General features: G+C 52.9%; 1 protein-coding gene across 4 annotated transcripts in view; it reads right to left on the bottom strand.

The window, feature by feature from the left end:
- Nucleotides 1–8,374, bottom strand: part of SLX9 (SLX9 ribosome biogenesis factor) — a 37,228-nt gene extending 28,854 nt beyond the window's left edge. The window contains exon 1 of one of the 4 annotated variants that reach the window (XM_047099806.1): nt 6,784–8,374. Coding sequence is in view for 2 of the 4 variants with exons in the window: in XM_047099804.1 (XP_046955760.1) it covers nt 5,550–5,687 (138 nt within the window). In the remaining 2 variants the exon portion in view is untranslated. Of the gene's footprint in view, nt 1–1,909; nt 2,313–5,549; nt 5,761–6,783 lie in introns of those variants that run through there. The other 3 variants (XM_047099807.1, XM_047099804.1, XM_047099805.1) reach the window with 3 other exon arrangements.
- Nucleotides 8,375–23,800: the final 15,426 nt, after the last annotated feature.

Raw genomic sequence — 23,800 nt, 5'->3', positions numbered from 1 at the left:
CTTCCCGCCCCCCTCAAACCACCAAATAGGCTTGGCTCTTGGTGTGCAGACCGTCTCAGACTCGGGACTGGCAGCGACTAGAAACACGAGCTCCACGTTCAGAAGCACTGGGACGGGAAGCAGATTCCCTTCCGAACCTGTGCCACCTCATTCTTCCATAGCACTCTCCCCCATTTCACAGCCACTGCTCCCCCTCAATCGTCTCCCCCCAAGGTCAGCTTCCGACACAAGATCAGCCCCACACGGAGACTTCAAAACCCTCCCAGTCACTGCCAGTCACACTCTGCTGAGCCCACCTCCCAGGCCCACCTGACTCATTTCGGGTCCAGCTCCAGGACAGGGACCCCAGAGGGACTGGAGCACTGACCCCCAGGGGAGCCACAGACCAAGACAGGACTGGGGTGAGGCAGAAACTGGCCCAAGGTGTGGGCGTGGCCTGCAGCCCGGAGCTCGCACAGAACACCTGCGAGAGAAGCCCAGACTCGCTCCTCGGGAGTTCTCAGGGTGGGAGGGAAAGTCAGTAAATAAGAGACAGAAAGCTCACAGGGGCAACGCTGGAGCCTAGGAGCGGCTGGGAGCACCAAGCAGGGAAGGCCAGCGCGGCAGAGTCCTCCCGCCAAGGAGGAGCCACAGGAGACTAGGGGCAGGGTGCACGCTGGGCCGCCCACGTTAGTGTGCACACGGCCAATCCCCGCGTCTTTCTGCACAGCCGTTCAGACCCCGTTCACAGGGGTACTCCACATCCACTGCTTCAAGGTTTCGGGGCTCAACACGACAGGTGTCGATGCTGCGTTGTTAACCGTCTTCGGAGGACCACAGTGTCGTCACGTGGCTAGGAACTAGTCGTCCACCTACTCCGTGTGAGAGCTCAACAGCGATACCCTTCGTTCTACAAGTGCCATCTGTGGCTTCTTTCTTCTCGTCTGCCTAGTCTCGACGTTTTCTTTCCTCACTTCTCTTACTTCTACACTTTGAACGTACTTATTTCACAGTCTCCATCTGATAATTCCATTTTCTGCCCTCACGGCATCTAATTCTGATGCCGACTCTCGCTCACGGTGGGCTGTTTCCCTTGAACTTTGGCTGTGTCCTGAGCTCAGGAGGATTTTGCCCACCGTGAGAATCCCACCTGGCCTGGCCGGCACAGGGATTAAGAGCCAGGGCTATACGGAACCTCTGCCAGATGGGCAGGGAGAGGGGTGTGGCAGACTGTCCCCCAACAACCATTTAACTGAAGAAAACTAAAAGTCTCATCAAGAACAGAAAGAATTTATTGGGGCGCCCGGGTGGCTCAGTGACTTAGGCATCCAGCTCTTGATTTCGGCTCAGGTCATGATCTCAGGGTCGTGGGATCGAGCCCCATGTCAGGCTCTGTGCTGAGCATGGAGTCTGCCTGTGATTCTCTCTCCCTCTCTCTACCCCGCCTCCCCCCCTACCCCCCATCCTGCTCTCTCTCAAAATAAACAAAGATTAAAAAAAAAAAAAAAAGAACAGAATCTATGGCTTAAGAGCTATGCCCTGTTATCCACCCCCGCCTTACAGAAACTCCCTCGGGAGCTCTACTCCTGGCTCCCCAGCTCCCAGCTGCCAACAATCCCCCCACCTTGTGCCACAGGCACTAGTCCAAGGTGAGCCAGACGGTGGGGATCCCTTCTCCCGCCCCGCCCCCACCTGTTGGACAGAAGCACCACCTGAGGCTGAGAACAGCAATTCTCACCCCTCATCCCAGCTTCTCTAGGCCACAGGTACTAACAAGCCAAGAAGACGACGAGGGACCACCTCCGGCGCCCACTTGTAGAGAGGGGTGTCAACAGGGAGAAGCTGAGGCTGTCCCTGCCCCCCTCCTCATGTGGGCACAGAGGTCCTGCCAGAGGCGGGACTTTATCTGGAATGGACTGTGGGGACTCACAAGTCTAGGGCGTCGTTGAAAACACCGGAGATCCAGGCAGACGGTGGGGGTGCTCCGTAGCTCCAAAACACCAGCAGCGACAAGGTAAGCACACAGCAGAGGCCACATCAGAAAGAGAGGCAAGTGCCCTGTGGGTAACGGTCAACGCCGGAGGTCTAGGCTGCCCCTCAAGGGCAATCAGAACCGTACGGGGCACACGAGAAAGTGTTCCCCAAACCAAACACAACACGGGGCAGCGGCCGACCGGCAAGGGGGCCCAGGCGCAGCCTCCGAGCAGACGCTGGCTCACCAACAAGCCGCTGTGGCCCAGGGGCGACTCCCAGCGGCGGCAGCTGGAGGCTGCATGAAGCTCAAGGCTGTGTGGGGCCAGGAGTATCACAGCGAGTCTCCAAGCCGCTAGTCCCTGCTGGGAAGCGGATCAAAAATGGAAACTCCCTGAACTGTGACCGCAGCCCGGAGCCACATACGTACATCCAGTGGTAAGAAGCAAACACCTAAGGGGACACGGGGCCTCAAGCACAATCTTGGACCAGTAAGTGGCTCAGACAAACCCACCTGGTCAGGCTAAAAGATAAAAACAAAAAAGCATGGAGAGATGAGAGGCTGCACGCAGACCTCACATAGTTCAGAGCCAGGCCAACAAACAAGTAAAAGGACCAGGCAACACCCCCCTCCCCCCGCCCAGTGCTACCATACATCACTAGGAAGATTAATAAAGGGAGTCAGGGGACCAGCAGGGGGAGCTGCAGCCCTACTCAAGGTCAACTTGCAGGCCCAATGGGAAGAGACAGACTTGACCTTAGACCTTGCAGGTGGACAGCCTCTCCTATCCCAGCTGGAGGAAGAAAGCATTTCCGTACCCCCACCGCGCCCCCACCACAACTCAGCCAACAAGAAACGGAAGGACACAGAGAAAAAGGACAGAGCCCTACGAAAGGAAATACGAAAGAAGAGGCCTTACAGAAAAACGAAGAGAAACAGCCTCGCAGGAAAACGAATGGTCTTCGAGCACCATACTCATGCCTACGGGTGTCCCCAGTAAGTACCAGAGAGACAGAGAGGCAGAAGAATATCCAAAGAAGTAATAGCTGAAAACTTGCCGAATTTGAGGAAAACACTAACTGATACGCGCAAGAAGCTCAAAGACTCCGAGTAGGATAAAGAAACTCCACACAGAGTAAGTACGAAGAGAACTACACTGAGACACGTCAGTCCTGTTTACAGGCAACGAGAACCACCTGAAAGGAGTAAGATGAACAAGGACCCCCGACCCACAGGGAACCCCAATACGACGGACAGCTGACCTCACACACAATGGAGACCAGAACATGTGGGATCACATTTCAATGTGCGGAAAGACGAAAGTCAGCCAAGAATCTCACATCCAGCAAAACCATCTTTCAAAAATGAACGTAAAATAAAGAGAATCCCACAGAAACTGAAGCCAAGACCATCTGTCGCTAGCGGACCTGCCTTCTGAGAAACATTAAGGAAGTGTTTTACGCTGAAAAGGAACGTTACCAGACAATAATCCAAAACAAAACAAGAAGCCTGTTACAGGTAAACATATAGCTAATTACAAAAGATAACTGTAAGAACCTAAGGTCGGGTTGTAACACGTACAGACACAGCCTGCAGAACAGGAACAGCACAGCAAGGGGGTGAGAGGGAGGGAGTTACACAGCATGAAGGTCCTACCTTTCTCTGCACCGAAGAGACAGAAACACCTATATCATAAGCCCCACATCAATTGCTAAAGGACATGAAGTGACAAAGGTTCTCTTCATGACCAAACTCTGCTTAACCTCCCCCAGTCCCCATGCAATCTTGTCTGCGGTGCTCCGCGAGCCCCTCAGTTGACTTTTCACAATACCAAAAGCACGAGCAACAAAAGAAAAGAAACTGGACCTTATAAAAAATGAAAACTTGTGCTTCCAAGGATAATACCAAAAAAGAAAATAAAAAAAGACACCACCTCACAGAACTAGAAAAAAAAAAATACGCAAACCACATATATCTGGTAGGTGTTTAGCATCCAGAATATAGAAAGAACTCTCACAACTCAACAACAAAACACACGATTTCAAAATGGGCAAAGGACTTGAACAGACATTTCTCCAAAAAAAGATCCACAAATAGACAACAAGCTCATGAAAAGATGATCCACATTATTGGCCCTTAGGGAAATGCAAGTCAGAACCATGAAACACCACCTCGCGTCCATCAGAATGGCCGTAATCAAAAACATGGCCAATAACAAGTATTGGTAAGGATTCAGAGAAAGTGAAACCCTCATATGTTACTGAAGAGAATGTAAAACGGGGCAGCCACTGTGTTAAACACAAAGTTCCATACGAGCCAGCAATTCCACTCCCAATGTCCACAGCAGTATCGTCCACGATGGCCCAAAATTAGAAACCACCTTTCCACCAACTTGGGAACGATGAAGATAACGTGGTGTGGCAGAGTAGCAACCGTACAATGGAGTGTTTTCACCCATAAGAAGAATGAAACGTAAACACGACTGCTCTAGAAACAAGGATGAGCCTCAGAAAAAACTACCCGAAAGAAGCCAGACACACAAGGCCACAGCCGGTACTGCACCATATCCGAAAAGTCAGCGCGGTCAAACCTGCACACAACGGATGCCACCCGCAGCGGCCGCTCAGGAGTCCAGACTCAGCCAGGGCAGCGGCCACATTCTCCTCCCCGACACCGACACCGGCCCTGGGCGCCAGCATTCACGTGTCAACCCCGCCCAGGAGCCCCGTGGACACCCACGCACACAAAACGGATTTTGGACACAAACAGCTAGCCGCAGGCAGACAGGAAGTGGACTCGTGGTGGTCAGAATGATTGATAGTAAGTAAGGATTTCTAGGGGCGCCTGGGGGGCTCCGTCGGTCCAGCCTGAGACTTCGGCGCAGGTCTCGAGGTCACGGTTCCAGTTGGAGCCCCGCATGGGGCTCTGTGCTGACAATGCAGAGCCTGCTTGAGTCTCTCTCTGCCCCTCCCCCACTTGCGCTTTTTCTCTCTCTCTCAAAAATAAACTTTAAATACACAAACATTAAAAAAATAAGTACAGGGTTTCTTTCTGGGGTGATGAAAATGTTCTGAAATGTGTAGGGACCACCGAACTACGTTGTGAACCTAACACTAAAGAACGCCCACTGAACGGGTCACTTCACAGGAGCGAGTTTTAGGACACGTGAATGACACGGTGTTATTCCAACACGGTGTTCGTAAGGGCCAGACCGCGTATTAAAACGGCAGCTCCGTCCTCAGCAGCTGAGCGTCCCTGGTCGGAACGGAGGTCAGGGCCGTAGGGAAGAGCAAACCAGGCTGTTCGCGCTCGCATTCCGCTCCTCGGCCCCGCCAGCCCCCCACTTCCAGGCGGCGGGCTAAGCGCGTGCACGCGCCCGCGGGCCCGCCCACGTTACAACACGTGGTCGGCCGGCCCACCACCACCCGCAGGAGGAAGCGCCGAGGCGAGCGGGCTAGAACCCGGACGAACCCCGAAAACATCACTGAGCGAGGGAGGGGGCCGCGCAGGGCCGGGTACGATGGGCGTGCCCGCCGCAGGGTCCCCTCGGACCTCGGTGCTCAGCCACACCGCCCCGGGGTCCGCGGAGGCCACTCACCTTCGCCCCGACTCCGCCGGCCGAAGCCTGCGCGGGGGCCGCCTCCCGGGCCGGGGGCGCGGGGCCGGGCGCCGCCGGCCCCGCGGGCCTCACCGCCGCCTGGTGCACCCGGGCCCGCAGCCCCCTCACTTTCCCCATGCTCCCGCGACACCCCCGGCCGGCCGGAAACCGTCTGCGCGCGCCGCACCGCCGGCCGGAAGCTGGTCCCGCGCGCCCCCGACCGGGCGGAAACCGGAGCCGGGAGGCGGAGATCCGCGCTCTCCCCGCCGGCGCCGCGCATGCGCCCGGGGCAGGTGTGGGCATTCGCGGGAATCCAGGCGGCCTCGCTAGCACCTGGGAGAATGACGGGTACCGCCGGGTCGGGGACCAAGCACGTTGAAAATACACCAGTGTGTTGGGGTGCCTGACTCAGTCTCTTCAGTGTGGGACTCTTGCTTTCTGCTCAGGTCATGATCTCCCGGTTTGTGGGATCGAGCCCCAGGCTTTGTACTGACAGCTGCTTGGGATTCTCTCTCCCTCTCTCTGCCCACGCTCTCTCTCAAAAATAAGTAAATAAACATTAAAAAAAAAATACATGAGTGTGTTTGCTACACAGCCCTTGTGCCCTTCAAAAGCACCGTGGGAGCAAAATGAGAGTCAGGACAGGGCGAGGGGAGGGAGGGGGGACTAAAGTTGGGAACTGAGAGGGAATATGGTTGAATCTAAGGGCACCCCGACAACCCTTGATTGAGCTAGTCCATTTGTCTTAATTAACTTTGATTAACTTAATTAAGTTAATTAACTCTAATTGAACATTTATTTCGTGTTCACCTTTTTCTACATGGTTTCATTTACTCCCCAGAACGATTCCTTGAGACTGGTGTAACTCGACCATTTAAATGCAAAGCGACGCCAGATCGCAGGCTGGGAAGCTCCGGGACCAGGACCTGCAGGACCTGAGTGAGTCCTGCCCTTCTGACAGGCACCATCTGCTTTCTGAGCTCAGGGGCTCCCACGTATCCAACCCGGACGGTGCATTCAGGAAAACAACCTCTGGGTGGGTGTGACACCCATCCTCAAGGAGCCCACTGTGCTGTTGGAGACACAAAGCCGACGAATCTAGAGCAAAGTATAGCACAAACCAGGCTATGGATGGGGCCACACAGGAGTCCAGACTCAGCCAGAGCAGTGGCCACACTCTGTCTCCCCCCTTTTCCCCCCCAACACTGAGAAGGTCCTGGGTGCTCACACTCACCACTCAACCCTGTCCAGGAGCCCGGTGGAAATCCGCCCACACGAAATGGATTTCGGAGAGGATTTTGCTGTAGGCAAAGCTAGGTGCCATTTCTCAGGAAGGACACAGAGGTATTCACGCAGCGAGGGTTGGACACATGACCACATGGGCCGCTTAAGGCCAAGATGACAACATCTGTGATTTACTCAAGGCCACATAACCAGCTGGAATTCATATCCACTTATATATTCCAGGCTTTACTGAGGATATGATACTCTAGAAAAGGCAAAACCGTGGCAAGTGGACACGTCCTACTTGGGTTGATAGCAGGTCCCGTTCAGGGTGGTCTCTGGCCACGCCATGCGGGAGCCAACCTATCCAGCTCCAGAACGTTCCAACAGTGAATGAGGCCATTTGTAGATGAAGAAGGCACCTCAGAGACATCAGACCAGAACACACAGGGGTGACTTCACAGCACGGACCCAGTCTGAAGCCACAGAGAAATGTGTCACTGGAAGAAACCCCAGAAGCCCTTCTCAGGCTTGGCGTTCCCCACTCTGTAAAAGCCGTCCTGCTATTACCTGCCCAGTGGCCAGCGTGGATGTCTGACCAGCATCTGCCAGACCAGGCTGGTCTAAAGGAGAACCGAGCTTCCTTTAGCTAGAACCTCTTGCCCGGCTGTGAACAGCACTGGTTGTACTTCTGGATGCAGTGGGTGTCAGTCAGCCCCGCAGATGGCTTTCTAGAATGCGGAGAAGGTGGCACCCACAACCCAGTCCATACCCATCCGGCAGCACCTACGACTTCTTTCAGAGGGCGTCACGAGAGAAGCCTTGTTCTCTGGTGCCGTGCCACAGTGCAGGTCCACAGCCGTGCCGTGATATAATACGAGAGTGCAGAGGTGATTACTGAGGTCATGCGAATGCAAAGATGAGCTCATTGATAAGAGTGCATCGGCACAGATGAAACTCAGCGGGCACCCGGAGGATCGTGCCGCTTGGCAGTCCGTGCAGGGAGGGAGGGAACGTTGCAGCAGGAGCTCCGTTCTAAGGGTTCCGGCATTGATGACCTAATCGCTAACCCACCGGTATCCTCTACATCCAACCCGCCTCCTCTCCTGAGCCGTTGGGAGGCAGGGAGGCCAAGGTTTGGCTCCCGGCTCCAGGGACACAGTCCCTTGTCTAACCCAGTGGTGATCTTAGCACCCGGCCAGCTCAAGGCCTGAGGGACAGCTTCAATTTTAGGGTTTGCTTTTTGCCTCTTCTGTGCAATGCAAGCTTTCTCGATAAAGGGAAAACAAAGTCCAACAAAATGAATCAGTTGGGAGTCTTTGAAAGTCCTGGGGCCCCTTCTCTCTCCATCTGTCCCTTGGTCCCTCTGGATGCCCTCGTCCTATTCGTGCTTTCCACACCCTATCCTGCTATCCTGACATTGCCATCTGCAGCTGGATCTCTCCATCTCCACCTGAAAACGTAGTGAAAATCTCAAAACCGAATTCTTGCTTCTGAGCCCAATCTGTCCCTGCCGCAGCAGTATATCTGCCTTCCAACGAACGCTACCCACGCAGCTGCCCGAGCCAAAAAGCGAGGTGTCATCCTCTCTGGCTCCCCCTCTCCCTGCCACATTCAACCCAACAGCCCCCTTCTCTCTACCCCAAGTCCCCCACCCCCACCCCGGGGCCCCTGCCTCTAGCCCTGCTCTCCGTCTCTGCTTGCAGCACCCCTACCTCCCCAGAGGGGCCCCCAGGCCGCGACCTCCGCTCAGAGGCCACCCTGGCCCGCCCTCCCCGCCGCTCCGCCCTTCCCACGGCTCAGCCGCGTCTCCGCCCGCCCCCTCCCTGCGGGACCCGGAGTCTCTGCTTCCTCGCCGACTCGTTCTTTCGTCGCCTGAGGGCGCTCGCGGGGCGTCGGGGTTTCCGGGCGGAGCTGGGCTGGCCGCCGGGCGCAGACGCGGGGCTGCGGGGACGCGCTTCCCCAGGACCCGCCCTTGGGCAGCGGCCTCAAGACCTCGGGGCGCCGGGGCCGGTGGGGGGGCCCTCGGGAGGTGCAGGCAGCCCCGCCGCTCTTCGGTGTCCCCCGGGCCCTCGCGGAGGGACTTCCTGACGAAGCAGCCGGTTTCCCAGACCCCCGGAAGCTGCGCTGAGAGCGGCCCCTTGCAGCTTGGCGCGCGCAGTCACGGCCCCGGGACATGGACTCCTAACCCTGCCCTCGCCACGTGCCCAGGGTCAGGACGTCCTTCCTGGGGTGGTCACGGGGGTGGCCACCAGCCTCCCGGCGGCAGCGCCCCGCCCCGCCAACCAGGTCCTCCAGCTCCTCTCCCCGTGCACTCGGCTCCCTTCAGCCCTGCCTGGCCGGATTGGGGAGGGGGGTGTCTCAGGATGCTGGGGCCTCACTCAGGAAAGGAAGATCCGGGTCGCACGCACCCAGGGAGGTGGCCAGGCATCGGAGTGACTTAGGCAAGGTAGGCACTGATGTGGAGAACAAAGGCTAAAGAAGAAAATTAAACTTCCTTATAACTTCGAGCCATTGACAAGTACTTGGACGGGCAGAGTGACCTCCCTCTGGGAGCTTAGATGCCTCTATGTTAATTCTTTGCTGGGGTAAAAGGCAACCTTAGTTTGACATTAGCCCAACCTCCAGGATCCTGTAAAAACCCCTTGGAAACTTCCTTTATCTCTAACACACACACACACACACACACACACATGCACACACACACGCACACACACACACCTGCCAAAGGTATAGGTTAGCCATCTTCCTCCAAGCATATGGCCCCTGGTATACATCTGAAGGGTCTCCTGAGTAAGGTTTTACTAGACAGTAAATGACCTTTTCCTAACAGCAGCAAGCCCCTCAAGGTCCTGACACCTTGCTTCCAAATCCGTAGAGACTACCCTGTCCCTGACCCCCTCCCAACTTGAAAGTATATGATCAGTCACCCCTCACAGCCCCAGTGCAGCTCTTCCTGCCCACGGGTCCTGTCCCCGTGCTTTAAAAAAACTACCTTTTTTTGCACCGAAGACACCTCAAGAATTCTTCCTTGACCCCAACATTTTCTTTTTTTTTAATGTTTTATTTCTTTTTGAGAGACAGTGCGCATGAGTGGGGGAGGGGCAGAGAGCAGGGGACAGAGGATCTGAAGCGGGCTCTGCGCTGACAGCAGGGGGCCCAATGTGGGGCTTGAACTCACGACCCATGAGATCATGACCTGCGCCGAGGTCAGACGCTCAACAACTGAGCCACCCAGGCGACCCCCCCCCCCCCGACAGTTTCGCATCAGGAACGTCTGAGCCTGTTTACCCATCTCTACAATGGGGCTGCCAGCGTAGGGTTCTTGAGGAGACCGGCAGGGCCCCAGGAAGCACCTGCCCGCAGCGCACTCCGTAGATTCCAGTGGCCCATAGAAGATAGGCGGCAAACACGTCCTGCTTCTCAGCTCAGGTTGGGGCGTGGGGACTCTTGGTGTCGGGGGTGGGCTTGGCAGGGGCAAAACCCCGCGTCTGACCCCGGCCCTTCCTGCCCGACCTGGGTGCTTGGGGTGACGGGCTGAGAGGGCAGCTCCCTTTCCCCCTCCTCCATCTTCGGGACCCTTCCTAGCATCGGGGACTAGCATGGGACACCCTGCTGCAGGGCGGGCGGCTGAGACGTACCCCGCTCTGCGCACGGTGGGCTGGATCCACCGGCTACAAATTGGAAGACTAAGGCAGGCTCTGAGTCCCGCCGTCGTCTGCCTGGCCTGGTTCCCCGAGAGGCCCTTCCTGGAGACCCAGGGGGCACGGCCGGAGGGTGGCTGCGTCAGGGCGACGGGGGTCACGTCGGCACTCGTGCACAGCTGCCCCTCGGTCGTACTGCCCGACAGAGGTGACTCCGTCCTGGCGACCCTGGCCCCAGGCGGGTGGGCACCTGACACGCTGGGCGGAGAGCAGAGAGCTGGGTTCGTGGTGGCCTCCACCCCGTGACCTTTGGCTTTGCTTCAGGGACCTCTGGAGTTAAAATGGCCGGTTTGAATCTCTGCGGGGCCGTTTGTCGTCTGAGCATCTCCATAACCAGACGAATTTCCGGGAGTGGGGCACTGGCGCCTCCCCTTGGCTCCTGGACGGCGCGGCAGGTCCCCGACCTGGGCGCCAGTGGGCGCAGCTTCCCGGGGTGGGAACCGCGCCCAGGAACGCCACAGGAAGCTCAAACAGGCTGGGGCCGTGGAGTTCCCGAATTTGGAAACGCTTTGGGCAAAAATGTGTCCGACTCACTGCGTGATGCCGGGGTCGAGTGCAGGAAGTGGTGATGGAGGGGGCGGGAGGAAGAGGCCCAGGGAAGGCGCGATTTCCAGGCCCGCTCTGCTCTGCTCTGCTCTGCCCCGAGGGGAAGCAGTGCCGCCCAGGCCCTCCGGGGGCGGCCCCAGGGCCCCGCGCCCCAAACCCTCCAGCTCGGGTTCTGGCTTCTCCTTCCACCCTCTCTCCTTCCCCCTCCCCGGCCTAGGCAGCCGCTAGGTTCTCTGCCTTTGTTTCATGGTCTGAGTAACGTAATTTACACTTAATAGTCTTTTCTGGTTGTAAAATTAATACGTGGCTGTTGTAAACAATTTAGAAAATAGAGAAAACTATTTTAAACAGTTAAAATCCCTTTGATCCCCTTGCCCAGAGGTTCCTCCTGCCGCCTTTTCCGGTGGCTCTCTGGGTCTTGCCTTTTTTGACTTGGAATTTTCTTTTTTTTTTTTTAATTTTTTTTTTAACGTTTTATTTATTTTTTTGAGACAGAGAGAGACAGAGCATGAACGGGGGAGGGTCAGAGAGAGGGAAACACAGAATCCGAAACAGGCTCCAGGCTCTGAGCCGTCAGCCCAGAGCCCGACGCGGGGCTCGAACTCGTGGACCGCGAGATCATGACCTGAGCCCAAGTCAGCCGCCCAACCGACTGAGCCACCCAGGCGCCCCTGACTTGGAATTTTCATTGTTGCTCAAGTGCGGAAAGGGTTAGGTCTCCCTGGTGCCATGCAGCACACAGCCTAGGGGCTCCGCCCGGCCGGCCTGCAGCCCATGTGACCTTCAGCGGGCAATTCCCCTCGGGGATGGGGTCACACCTGGGTCAGTGCCAGTGTTCCCTCCCCCTGCTCCACCTCACTGTCACCCCACTCAGCCAGCTCCTGGGTGCCTTGCCAGAATGAGATCTCCCTCTCTCCTACTGTCTGTCATTCATCAGCCCCCAGTGGGCTGGGCACCTGGCCCTGACACCTGCCCTGCCCCCATCTTTCCAGGCTCTTCTGAGAGCTTCAGGTACTTCATCTCAGCGTCCTGAGAGGCGGACCCTTCACCCCCACTGTACAGATAGAAAAGACACCTTTCAGGAACTGGGCGACGGCCATGCAGCCACCAGCCCCGCGGGGACCCGGGACTGCAGCCCAGGCTTCCCAGAGCCCAGGCATGTGGGCCACCACTGCTCCCCTGCCCGGCGGCCTCCAGAAGCAAGACTGACCCGGGGGCCCCACGAGGGAGAGGTGCCGCTATTCCCTTGAGGGACAGAACAGGAAGGAGGAAGAAGACTGCTCCCCAGCCTGCAAGGTCTCCCCAGGTGAAGAAGGGTGAGATCTTTCCGGACAGGTCCTTCTGGGCTCTCGACTGGGGCCCACAACCAAAGCGGAGGGACGGGAAGCAGGTGGACAGAAATGGAGCACTTCATTGGAGTGCTCCCAATGGAGACTGGGAAAGAGGCTCCCAGCCCCAGCCGGATGCCCGCAAGGGTGATGTGGACCCAGGTGGGGCAGGCACACAATGGATCACCACCTCTGGGGTGTGGGGGAGTTGGGGAGCCACTTGAGATGCCTCATTCTCCCCTGTGGAAGAGGAGGAAACTGGAAACCAGTGCGAGAGGCCAGGGGAGAAGCTTTCTTCAGAGAGAAAAAAGACCCCTAGGGTTCACTTCAGCTTCAGGTGCTCCCGGTTCTGTCCCCCATACCCCCCCCCACCCCCGCTCTGATGTTCTCGTCAGCCTCCTCCCCAGCACCAAGTGCCTTCTGGGTGCAGACCTGGTGGGGGCCTGAGGCTCAGAGTCCGGTCTGGGCTGTGTCCCCTGCTGATGATCAGACCACCACAGTGTGTGTTAGTGGGACACGCGGGCCCCACCCCAGGCCAGGATCTGAATCCAGCAGGCTGGGTGCCGACCAGTGGGTCTGCATTCCTGACAGGCACCCAGCCGAGCACCTAGGCCGGGATTTCCAGGTCCTGGGTGTAGTCCCTCCTCTCCCACCCACTGTCCTCTGTCCCCAGAGAGTCACTGGTCTAGAGCAGGGTTCTGCCTGTTTTTGGGTGCAGCTAAGCTCATTTACATACAGATGGTCTGTGGCTGCTCGGATGCCACAGGGATCGAGCTTCTGCTGCAGCCGTGCGACCAGCAAAACCAAAGTCAGGCAGGACCTGCTCCTCAGTCACCTTCTCGGGGCCAGGCGCTGTTCTGTGTCCCCACTGGCCTGGAACTCACCCAGGGATGTAAGGCCAGTGATCACCATCCTCACTGGCCAGCAAGGGGCCTAGGGCCAGAAGGGGCCGCTTGTCACCCAGCCACACAGCTAGGCAGCCACCGGGTCCTTGTCCCTCACCTCTACACAACTGACATGACACGTTTGTGGGGGAGACGGCATTCGGGTTGGACCCGTTAGGATGGGAAATGCAGGGGCAGGTAGGGAGGGCTTCAGAACTGACCATTCAGGAGAGATAACACAGGTGAGTTCAGGGATGAGACAGGTCATTACATTTGGCTAACGCATGAAGTCCTGGTGGCAGAGGGAAATGGAAGCTTTCTGGTGTGCTGTGCCTGGGTGGCTCAGTCAGTTGAGCCTTCGTGGTTCATGAGTTCAAGCCCCGCGTTGGGTTCTGCACTGACAGTGCGGAGCCTGCTTGGGATTCTCTCTCTCTCTCTCTCTCTCTCTCTCTCTCTCTCTCTCTCTCCCCCCCCCACAAAATAAATAAAATAGCTTTTAGAAAAAAATAAAAGAAAGTGAGCCTGCTAGAAACCTTCCCAGGGAGCCTGGCTAGAAAGAGGTGAGAAAGTTTCTCACGTGTTCCTCCAAAATCTCAGCCTGCCCTGAAAGTCACCTTCTCGGTGGCCGTGCCTTCCTCTGTATTCTTCCTTCGTGCTCTCAACATTCAGGGAAGCCAGGTTCTCATTTGCACTGCATGTCCAGGAGGAAATGGAGGAAAGAATTTAATTCCTCTCTATTACATGCAAAGAAACCAATGCAGAAAAAGCAAATTGTTTCCCCCCAGGTTCAAAAGTTAAAAGGTAGAAGCAGAAAATTCAACAAGAAAAAATTTCAGATATAGACACTCCCCTCAAAAAAAAACACCAAAAACCAAAACAAAAAAAACAACAAAAAAACCTGCTATAATTGTATTGGAAGCTCCATATCGCTGGGAACTTGTCTCTGTCATCTTTTTATGATTTGCTACTTTACATTTATTGGGCACCTGCTGTGTGTGCCTGGCCCTTTGTGGGATGCTTTCACATGTCTTCATTTGTCCTCACAATGAAGGGAAGGGGTGAAGGAAACTGAGACCCAGAGAAGGAAAGGGATTGAGTGTTGAGAGACTACTACCACTCCCAGTGGCTTGTCTGTCGGACCCCAAGTGAAAACTGCTCTCTTAGCTCAGCATCCATGCCCCCAAACTAGGCCCCTGGGGCAAGAGGAGCTTAGAAGGCAATCATGAAAACTGAGTCAATTAACATAGGGTCAGAAGGTGCAAAGTTGCTTTGACAAAGGCAGCACAGACTTTCGGTGGGCACACGCTACTAAAGATGTCCACAACTGGCTATACTTGGCATTGGTAGAAACCATAAACTGAACAGGAAATGGCAATTTGATAAACATCATAGGAGAGGAATGACCCTGCGACCTGGGTTAGGGCTTGGTGGCCCCTTTGACCTACTGGAGCCCCATAGGTCAGCCTGGTATTTATAGTGAAAGGAGAAATTAGATTCTAGGGGCCTGGGAAGGCATTATGGCCTGTTGTGGTGATGAGGATGTTAGCTCCTCACACCCCTGCCCATCCCTCACATCTCTGTAGAACAATAAACAGTTTCATTTTTCATCCAGGCTCAGTACTTTTATTATTCTAACCATGTAAATGTGCACTGCTGAGCCAAGTGGACATTCTATAATTACATCTTCTTTATGCAACTTTCTGGTTTTCCCCCAGAGTTGGTCATTGCTTAACTTTTCCTGGCTCAATTTCCTTTGACTTTAGAGCCAAACTCTTCTGCCCTCCAACAGGTTCTTGGCGTCAAGCCTGTTGGTTAATCTTTCTGTTCTGATGAGTATTGAGCAGCCGCCTCAAGCTGTCCTTCCTTTAGGTGGGTTAGGAAACCAGGAATGCTTCCCCATGGAGGGAAGCTTGACAGGAAGGTAGTAGTAGTTGGGTGGTAAGTGGGGATGAGGGTACCTAGGCCAGCATTCAGGACAGTAGGTGGCTAGAAATGACTCTAACCTCTCAAATACCTTCCCTACTTTCTATGCTCACCTGGCTGCCCCGGCACCTATGTGGCCTGGATTACAGTAAGTATCTCCATTGCCCTGGCAGAGTGACTTTTTGCCCGTTTGTAAGGATCTGTGGGAGATCCAGTGAGAGAACTATCTGGAGCACTTACGAGGGCAAACACTGTTTTCCGCTCTGTTCTGCCCACCCCCACTGGAGCGTGCTTGCCTCCAGCCTCTGCAGCTGTCTCTGCTGGCTCCTCCACCCCCTGCCTCCCCCACAAAAGGAGCAACAGCTGAATCAACATTGCAGAAGGAAGTTACTGGTGGGAAGAAATTAAAAAGAAAACAAAAGCAAGGATGGGGGAAAGGTCAGGAAAAGGCAAGAGCTGGGCCAGAAGGAAGTTGGCAAAGGAGTGCAAGATAGGGGGGTGTGAGCTGGGAAAGAGTCGTCACAATCATGCTGTTGACCCGAATGCCATCATGACACCCTCCGAGGGCCAAGCTTGCTTTCTGCCTTTTGAGTGCTGGGCGGTTATTTCTCTGGTGCCTCCTCTGATGGGTGGGCCCCAGTTCTCACATCTTGCTCATCACACCCACACAGCATCATGGGCTGTGGTGCCTGAGCCTCCAACCTTCTCCCAGCATCAGCTAAAATGCTGCAGCCCTGCCTGGGATTCACCATAAAAGGAGCCCGGAACCCTTTGCCTCACGTTCTCCATCAATAAAACGTTTCTTAATCTTCAAACTCTCACAAAGGAGCCCCCTCTGGTCCTCTTGGTGCTGTGTATCGTGGGGATGCTGCTGGGTGGGAAGTGGGGCTGGGGGTGCCCAGGCCAGTAAGGGGATGGAAACATCCTTCCTCTCATCTCTCCCTCCTTTCTACATCACTTGACTGTCCCCTGCCCCCAACCCCATGCCAGGACCACTTTGGCAGATCCCTACTCGTTCTGCCTTATACCACTGTGACGTGCTTGTCCCTGAACTGGACCGTGTCATTCTGGAGGGCACAGGCTGTGTGCTCAGTGTTAGGCCAGCCACCACGTCCTCAAAGAGCACCTGAGGAGATAAAGTTGACTTACTGGAAGGTTTGGTGAAAGTGACTGCAAATGGAATGTATTGGCTGATTTAGGGGAGAAGATTATTCCCAGAATTCTGTTGTCTCATCCCTGGCTTCAGCTTTCTCCAAAATACAAAGCCTCGTCTCCTCTCTTGTGCTCGCGCCCCGCAAAGGCCTCCAGGGTTTAGGTCATCAAGTCCTTGGTTTCACACTGTTATTCTTTTTTTTTTTTTTTTTAATGTTTATTGCTGAAAGAGAGAGAGACAGAGGGCAAGTGGGGGAGGGGCGGAGAGAGGGAGACACAGAATCCAAAACAGGCTCCGGGCTGTCGGCACGGAGCCCGATGCGGGACTCGAACTCACGACCCGAGCTGAAGTCAGACGCTTAACCGACCGAGCCACCCGGGCGCCCCTTACACTGTTATTCCTGAATGGAGAAACTCCTTCACACGAACCCCAGGACTCCCCGTCTGCCGCTTTCCTGCCGGAGTCGCTGGCACCAGGCCCTGCTCTCAAATGCTCTGCGGTGCTGGAGACTGGACGCGCCATGGTTTATGTAGCCACTTCCCCGTCACCAGATGTAATTCAATTACATTTTATACCGATCGTGTCCCCATAAAGACACGAACACCTTGTAGTCCCGGTTGTGGCTGTCAGGAAAGGGTGCTTCTGAGACGAGCACGTTACATGTACGTTATACATGGAAATACGTCGTGCCATTGCCTCTCATTACCTCACCATCTTTCATCAGTTTTTGCAAATTTGCCCTTGTGGGAAATAGTATCTCGTTATCTTCGCAGTGCCCGCTGAGTCTCTGTTTTGCTGGCTTTCTGTACCTCCCCCTGGCTTTCTTCGCTTGGCGTAATGCTTGGGATTCGTTCATGTCGTTGAATTTCTTTTTTTTTTTCTTTTTTTAATTTGAAAGAGACAGAGAGAGCATGAATGGGGGAGAGGAGCAAAGAGAGAGGAAGAGAGAGAATCTTAAGCAGGCTCCACACCCAGTGCAGAGCCCGACGCAGGGCCCCATCTCACAATGCTAGGATCATGACCTGAGCCAAAATCAAGGATTGGTTGCTCAACCGACTGAGCCACCCAGGCGCCCCATGTCATTGTATTTCTAACATGTGCATCGAATACCATAAATTTCCCTCGAGGCACTGCTGTACCTACATTCTGTGGATATGATATGTGGTATTTCATTTGATTCCATTCAAAATATTTTCTAATTTTTTTGAAAAAAATTTTTTTAACGTTTATTTATTATTGAGAGACAGAGAGAGACAGAGCATGACTGGGGGAGGGGCAGAGAGAGAGGGAGACACAGAATCCGAAGCAGGCTCCAGGTTCTGAGCTGTCAGCACAGAGCCCGACGTGGGGCTCGAACTCACAAACTGCGAGACCGTGACCTGAGCCGAAGTCGCACGCTTAACTGACTGAGCCACCCGGGTGCCCCAAAATATTTTCTAACTTACCTTGAGGCTTCCATTTCACCCACAGATTACTCAGGAGTCTGTTGTTTCTGGGCACCTGGGTGGCTCAGTCGGTAAGCATCCGACTCTTGATTTCAGCTCAGGTCATGATCACAGGGTCATGGGATTGACCCCATGTTGGGCTCCATGCTGAGCGTGGAACCTGCTCGGGATTCTCTCTCTCTCCCTCTGCCCCTCTCCCCAACTTGTGTTCTCTCTCTTAAAAAGAACAGAAAAAGAAGTGTGTTATTTCTTTGGAGATTTTTCTAAATCTTTCTGTTGGCTTATTTTCTGGTTTAATTCCAGTACAGCTAGAGAACATACTGGGCACGATTTCACTTCTCTTCAATGTGTTCACATCTGTCTTATGGCCCAGGAGACAGCTCTCCTGGGTGAATATGACACACATACATCCGCGGCTGCTGGCTGGAATGTCTTCGGTCCTGGCTGATGGTGTTCTCAGATCTGTGTGCTCGCTGCACTTATCTGCCTTTGTTTTTTTTTTTTTTTTTTTTTTTGTAGGCTTCACACCCATCGTGGAGCCCAATGCAGGGCTTGAACTCGCAACCCTAAGATCAAGACCTGAGCTGAGGTCAAATGCTGGATGCTTCACTGACTGAGCCACCCAGGCACCCCTGTCTGCTTTTTATAACTGAGCGCTGAGAGGGGCATTGAAAGCTCCAGCTGTAAGTGGGCGTTCACCCCTTTCCTCTCAGCTCTCTAACGTTTCTTTGTGTATTGTGAGCCCTGGTGTTAGATGTGTGTCTGTTTACAATCCTTACATCTCACCGGGTTGACCCTTTATCGTTAAGTAAAGCCCCACCGCACAACTGGTGGTTTTCACTGCTGTGACGTCTACTTTGCTTGACAGGCACATAGTCCTTCCCGTTTTCTTCCGATTCGCATTTCCATGATACAGCTCCCCCTCCCTTCTTCTCTCCCCACCCACACCATCACACTCAGAGTGCGTTTCTTACAGCCGGCAGAGCTGGGACGTGTTTCAGAAACCCTATCTGCTGCTGTTGGCCTTGCCATCATTATTTAGGCCATTTACGCTTAATGTAATTATTGGAATGGTTGGATTTGGATCTATTGTTTACATTTTTGTTTTCTGTTTGTTCTCTTTGTTTTCCACTTTCCTTTCCTTCTCCTGCTTTCTTTTGGATCGTAGGAGTGTTTCTAGCTTTGCATTTTAATTTATCAGCTGGCTTCCTAAGTATTCCACTGGCTGCTCTAGAACTTATAATATGTGCCTTATACACTGCATTATCTACTCAAAAATTAGTATTTTACCACATCTGGGGGAATGTGGTAGAACTTAAAAACCATGTGGATTCCTTTACTGCCATCCTTTTGCTGGTGTGTCACATAATTTGTATCTTACATGCATGGAACCCTCACCAGACAATGTTATACAGCTGGCCACTGAATAACACAAGTGTGAATGGTGTGAGTCCATCTACGTGCAGATTTTAAGAATCAATACGGTATAGCACTGTAAATGCATTTCCTCTTCCTGATGATTTTCTTAATAACATTTTCTTTTCTCTGGCTTACTTTATTGTAAGAATACAGTATATGAAACATATAACCTACAAATATGTGTTAATCGACTTAATCGACCAAGTCAAAAGTCATACATGGATTTTTACTTTTGGGGTGGCAGTCAGCACCCCGAACCCCTGCATTTTTCAGGAGTCAACTGTAATTTTTTTTCTTTCTTTCTTTCTTTCTTTCTTTCTTTCTTTCTTTCTTTAGAGAGAGGGAGACCCAGAATCCAAAGCAGGCACCAGGCTCTGAGCTATCAGCACAGAGCCTGACGTGAACCTCGAACCCATGAACTGCAAGTCAGATGCTCAACCAACTGAGCCACCCAGGTGCCCCGAGGAGTCAACTGTAATTTTTATCCACATATTTTAAAGACCTTAAGAAGAGAAAAGTAGCCTCCAAATACAAAAATTGTATTTACGCAGATATTTCCCATTTCTGTTGCTCTGTCTTTATTCCTAAATGTCCACATTTCTGGTATCATTTCCCTCTGAAGTCTTAAGATTGCTTTTAGAGCTTACCCGCTGGGGACTAATTTTCTTGCTTTGCCTCTGTATGACAATGTCCTTACCTCTCCCTCTTTCGTGGGGAATGTGCTGCCGTGGAATCCAAGGCTAACAGCCCTCTCCTTTGAGCTCTGTGCCACTGTCTTCTGCCTCTGTGGTTTCTGGTGAGAAATTTACGGCTACTCAATACTTGTTCCCCTGCGTGTAATGTGTCATTTTTCTCTGCATGGTTTTGAGAATTTTCTCTTTATCTTTGGTTTTCCGCAGTTTGAGTGTGATGTGCTTAGGCTTGGTTTTCTTTGAGTTTATCCTGTTTGAGGTTTACTGGACTTCTTGAATCTGTAAACTTATATTTTTCAGCAAATTTGGGAGGTTTTCAGCCATTATTTCCTCAAATGCTCTTTCTGTCAACCTTTCACTCCTGTCGCTCTGGGACTCCAACAATGCAGATGCTGGAACTCTCGATGGCATCCTGCAGGCGTCCGGTCTCTGTCTTTGCCAATCTCTTTTTTCCTCTTTGTCATTCATACTGGTCTTCAAGTTCACTCTCCTTCTGTCTGGTACCATTTTCCTAGCAAGCTCATTCGGTGAATTTTTTATATCTGTTATTGTGTTTCTAAACGTAAATACCCATTTTACTCTTTTTCATAGTTTTTAAATCTCTGCTGAAAAATTTTCACCTTTGTTTTTGTTTCCAGAGTGCTTTCCTTACTTAATGGAGCATATTTATGGCAGTTGACTTCAATGCTTTAGTTGATCATTTCAACATGGTGGTCATCTCAGAGTTGGCATTGTTTACTATCTTTTACCTTACAAGTTCTTGCAGTTTTCTTTGCTATTATTGTTGTTTGAGTACTTTCGGATTGTATTTTACACATTTTCAATACTGCTTAATTCTGGATCCTATGACAATCTTCTCCAACATTGCTCATTTTGTTTTCGCTGGCAGGTCAGCTTGATTAGGGCAGAGCACAAATTCAGACCCACTTCCTGTGGGCTCTGCTTCCCGCATGAGTTTAGTTCTCAGGCTTTGTAGTGCTATTTGGACCCATCTCACACTTGCATGCCCCTGGGTCCAGTCTTCGACCTTGGGAGTGGTCTGCACCATGACTCAATTCTCAAAGCCTTTCCACACATGTCCAACCGAGGGGTGAGTCTGGAACTTGATACAAAGCTTTATGGGATCTCTTTCTTGACCTCCTTCTTATCGCCCACGTGCTCTGGCCTCCAGAGGCCTCCTTCCCTGCTCCTCTGGCCGTCAAGCAGGAGTTGTGACCCTCACCCCCTGCCGCGTATGTCCTGTGCCTGCGTCACTCTGGGCCACAGTGAGGACAGCAGTAGCTTCTGCTGTTATAGCTGATGCTCCCACCTTCCTGGGAGCCCAGGTTTTGGGCAGGAGTTTGCCTCTGGGGCGAGACCGAGATGAAGAAAATGAAGCAGGACATCTTCCCCTCCTCTCTGCACCCATCAAGGCACTGCTTTCCCAGTCCAGGGGCCAGAGAGGAGGGCTTCTCTTGGCCACGCGCACCGTGTTGTTCTGGGGTGCAGAACACCTTGAGCTAAGCCAGGGGTCCTGGGCGGGGGCAGGACATTCCCCTCCTATCAGCCTTTCCTCAGGTTTTGATTTCTCACCCCAATCTGTCGGAAAATTGCTCTATTTTACCCTGTGTGACAGCGTTAGCTGCGATGAGTGGTCGAGACGGGGTGGAGCGTGCCTGCTTTGTCTCAGCCGGGGCTGGAAGCCGCTGGTGGCTTTTCTCTCCTAAATAATTCTCCATTTTGTTTTATTTCCTACAGCTTCATTAGGGTAGAATTTACATACCAATATTCACTAATCGTAAGTGTATACTGTGATGATTTTAGCAACTTTACGGGGTTGTGAAATCATCACCACAGCTCAATTTTAGCACATTTCCATTACCCCACAGGCTCCTCTAGCTCATGGGTAACCACTCCCTGTCAGTTCCTTTTTAAGAAAATGAAATATCTCAAGACTACAGAAAAGCGTGAAGACCGGCATCACCAACACCCACGTACCCACCATCTGAGTCTGTCAGACCTTAACATTTGGCCTTACTTTGCCCAGTAGTTTTTCTTCTCGAAAATATAAAACTGGGGCACCTGGGCGGCTGAGTCGGTGAAGCGTCTGACTTTGGCTTGGGTCATGATCTTGCGGTCTGTGGGTTCGAGCCCCGCATTGGGAGCCAGCTCGGAGCCTGGAGTCTGTTTCTAATTCTGTCTGTCTGTCTGTCTGTCTCTCTCCCTTTCTCTCTGCCCCTCCCCCCACTTGCACTCCGTCTCTCTTTCTCTCTCAAAAATAAACATTAAACAATTAAAAGCAAAAAAAAAAAAAAAACCTATATAAAACTGAAAGCTTCCGCACTCCATTCCAGGACCACTGCCCCCTGGGCCCTCAGAGGGGCTGGTGAGCAGGTGTATTGCATCTCACCACACACATCCTTCTGCAACTCGTGCGTTAAAGAACCTCAGTGTCAAGGTTTTGAATGGCGTCCTGCGGATACATACAGCTCCAGATTAATAGTTACCTCGCTGCTTATTCTCTCCCTGCGTGAGCCCGCCACAGCGTGCTGCCGATTCCACACCGGATTTGCCTCCAGTTTCTCAGGGGGCGGCGTTTTCCATCGATGCTGTCCTCTGGTTAGCATCTTCTTTTCTTTTTTTTTTCTTTTTTTTTAATTTTTTTTAATGTTTATTTTTGAGACAGAGAGAGACAGAGCATGAATGGGAGAGGGTCAGAGAGAGAGGAAGACACAGAATCGGAAGCAGGCTCCAGGCTCTGAGTTGTCAGCACAGAGCCTGACGTGGGGCTTGAACTCACGGACAGTGAAATCGTGACCTGAGCCGAAGTCGGACGCTTAACCGACTGAGCCACCCAGGCACCCTGCATCTTCTTTTCCTACACTGTGTCCCTGAATTTGGCCTCCTGTGACTTCTGTGCTTTAGAACATGTTGAGATTTGGGGCATCTGGGTGGCTCGTCGGTTAAGCATCCAACTCTTGGTTTCAGTTCAGGTCATGATCTCAAGGTTCGTGGGTTCGAGCCCCACCTCTGGCTCTGCGCTGCTGGTGTGGAGCCTGCTTGGGCTTCTCTCCCTCTCTGCCTCTCTCTCTGCCCCTCCCCTGCTATCTCTCTCTCTCTCTCTCAAAATTAAAAAGAAAATGTTGAGATTTCCTTGGTGGCTTAATACACGATGTGTTTGTCAATTAGGGAGAAGGGCTTCCATTCCCCAAATCCTCCGTAGGCCTGACTTGCATTTCTGTTTCATGTGTTCATTTCTGAGGCAGGTGTGTTCAAGATGTTCGCTGCGTCTGCTTACGTATCTGTCAGTTTCGTTCTATGTATTTCGCAGCTATTTTGTTCAGCACAGGAAGACCTGCGACTGCTTTCTGCGTGCATTACAAACTCCGTGCCCCCATCGTTCCTTAAGCACTGGATGCTTTGGCCTTGAGTTGTATCTTTTGAGACCATTAAAAAAGATTTCTTTTGACACTTATTTAGTTTTGAGAGACAGAGAGAGACAGAACGTGAGCGGAGGAGGGGCAGAGAGAGAGGGAGACACAGAATCGGAAGCAGTTCCAGGGCTCAAAGTCACCGAGCGTGAGATCACGACCTGAGCCGAAGTTGGACAAGCAGACTGAGCTTCCCCAGTGCCCCTTAAGAAGGCTTTTGGATGGCTCTCAGATATGACATGAAATATTTCTTATCAAACTGTCCATTGACGAGTGTGAGAAGCGGCAGTGGCCCCCCGATCTCCCGTTCCGGTCCCGTAGGATTTTTGTTTCAGATCGTCGATACTTTCACCGCTGTTTATAAAACCAGTAGTTATGTAGGCTTCATCATTTCTGCGAATTTCCTTGCTCACTTCTGTGGGCTCACCGCGTACCCCTGCCGGGTTTATTCGACGGAGAGCGTCTTCTGCGCAGACCGTAGGGAGCTAGGTGTCTGAGTCCTGGCTCATCTGAACATGCCTGG

This window comes from Lynx rufus, unplaced genomic scaffold (assembly GCF_022079265.1).
Source record: "Lynx rufus isolate CCGP_SWC_20201006 ecotype Redwood Valley unplaced genomic scaffold, mLynRuf1.p SCAF_5, whole genome shotgun sequence".
Taxonomy (NCBI): domain Eukaryota; kingdom Metazoa; phylum Chordata; class Mammalia; order Carnivora; family Felidae; genus Lynx; species Lynx rufus.
Note: the sequence above shows the minus strand (reverse complement) of the source record. Positions and strands in the feature narration are given on the sequence as shown.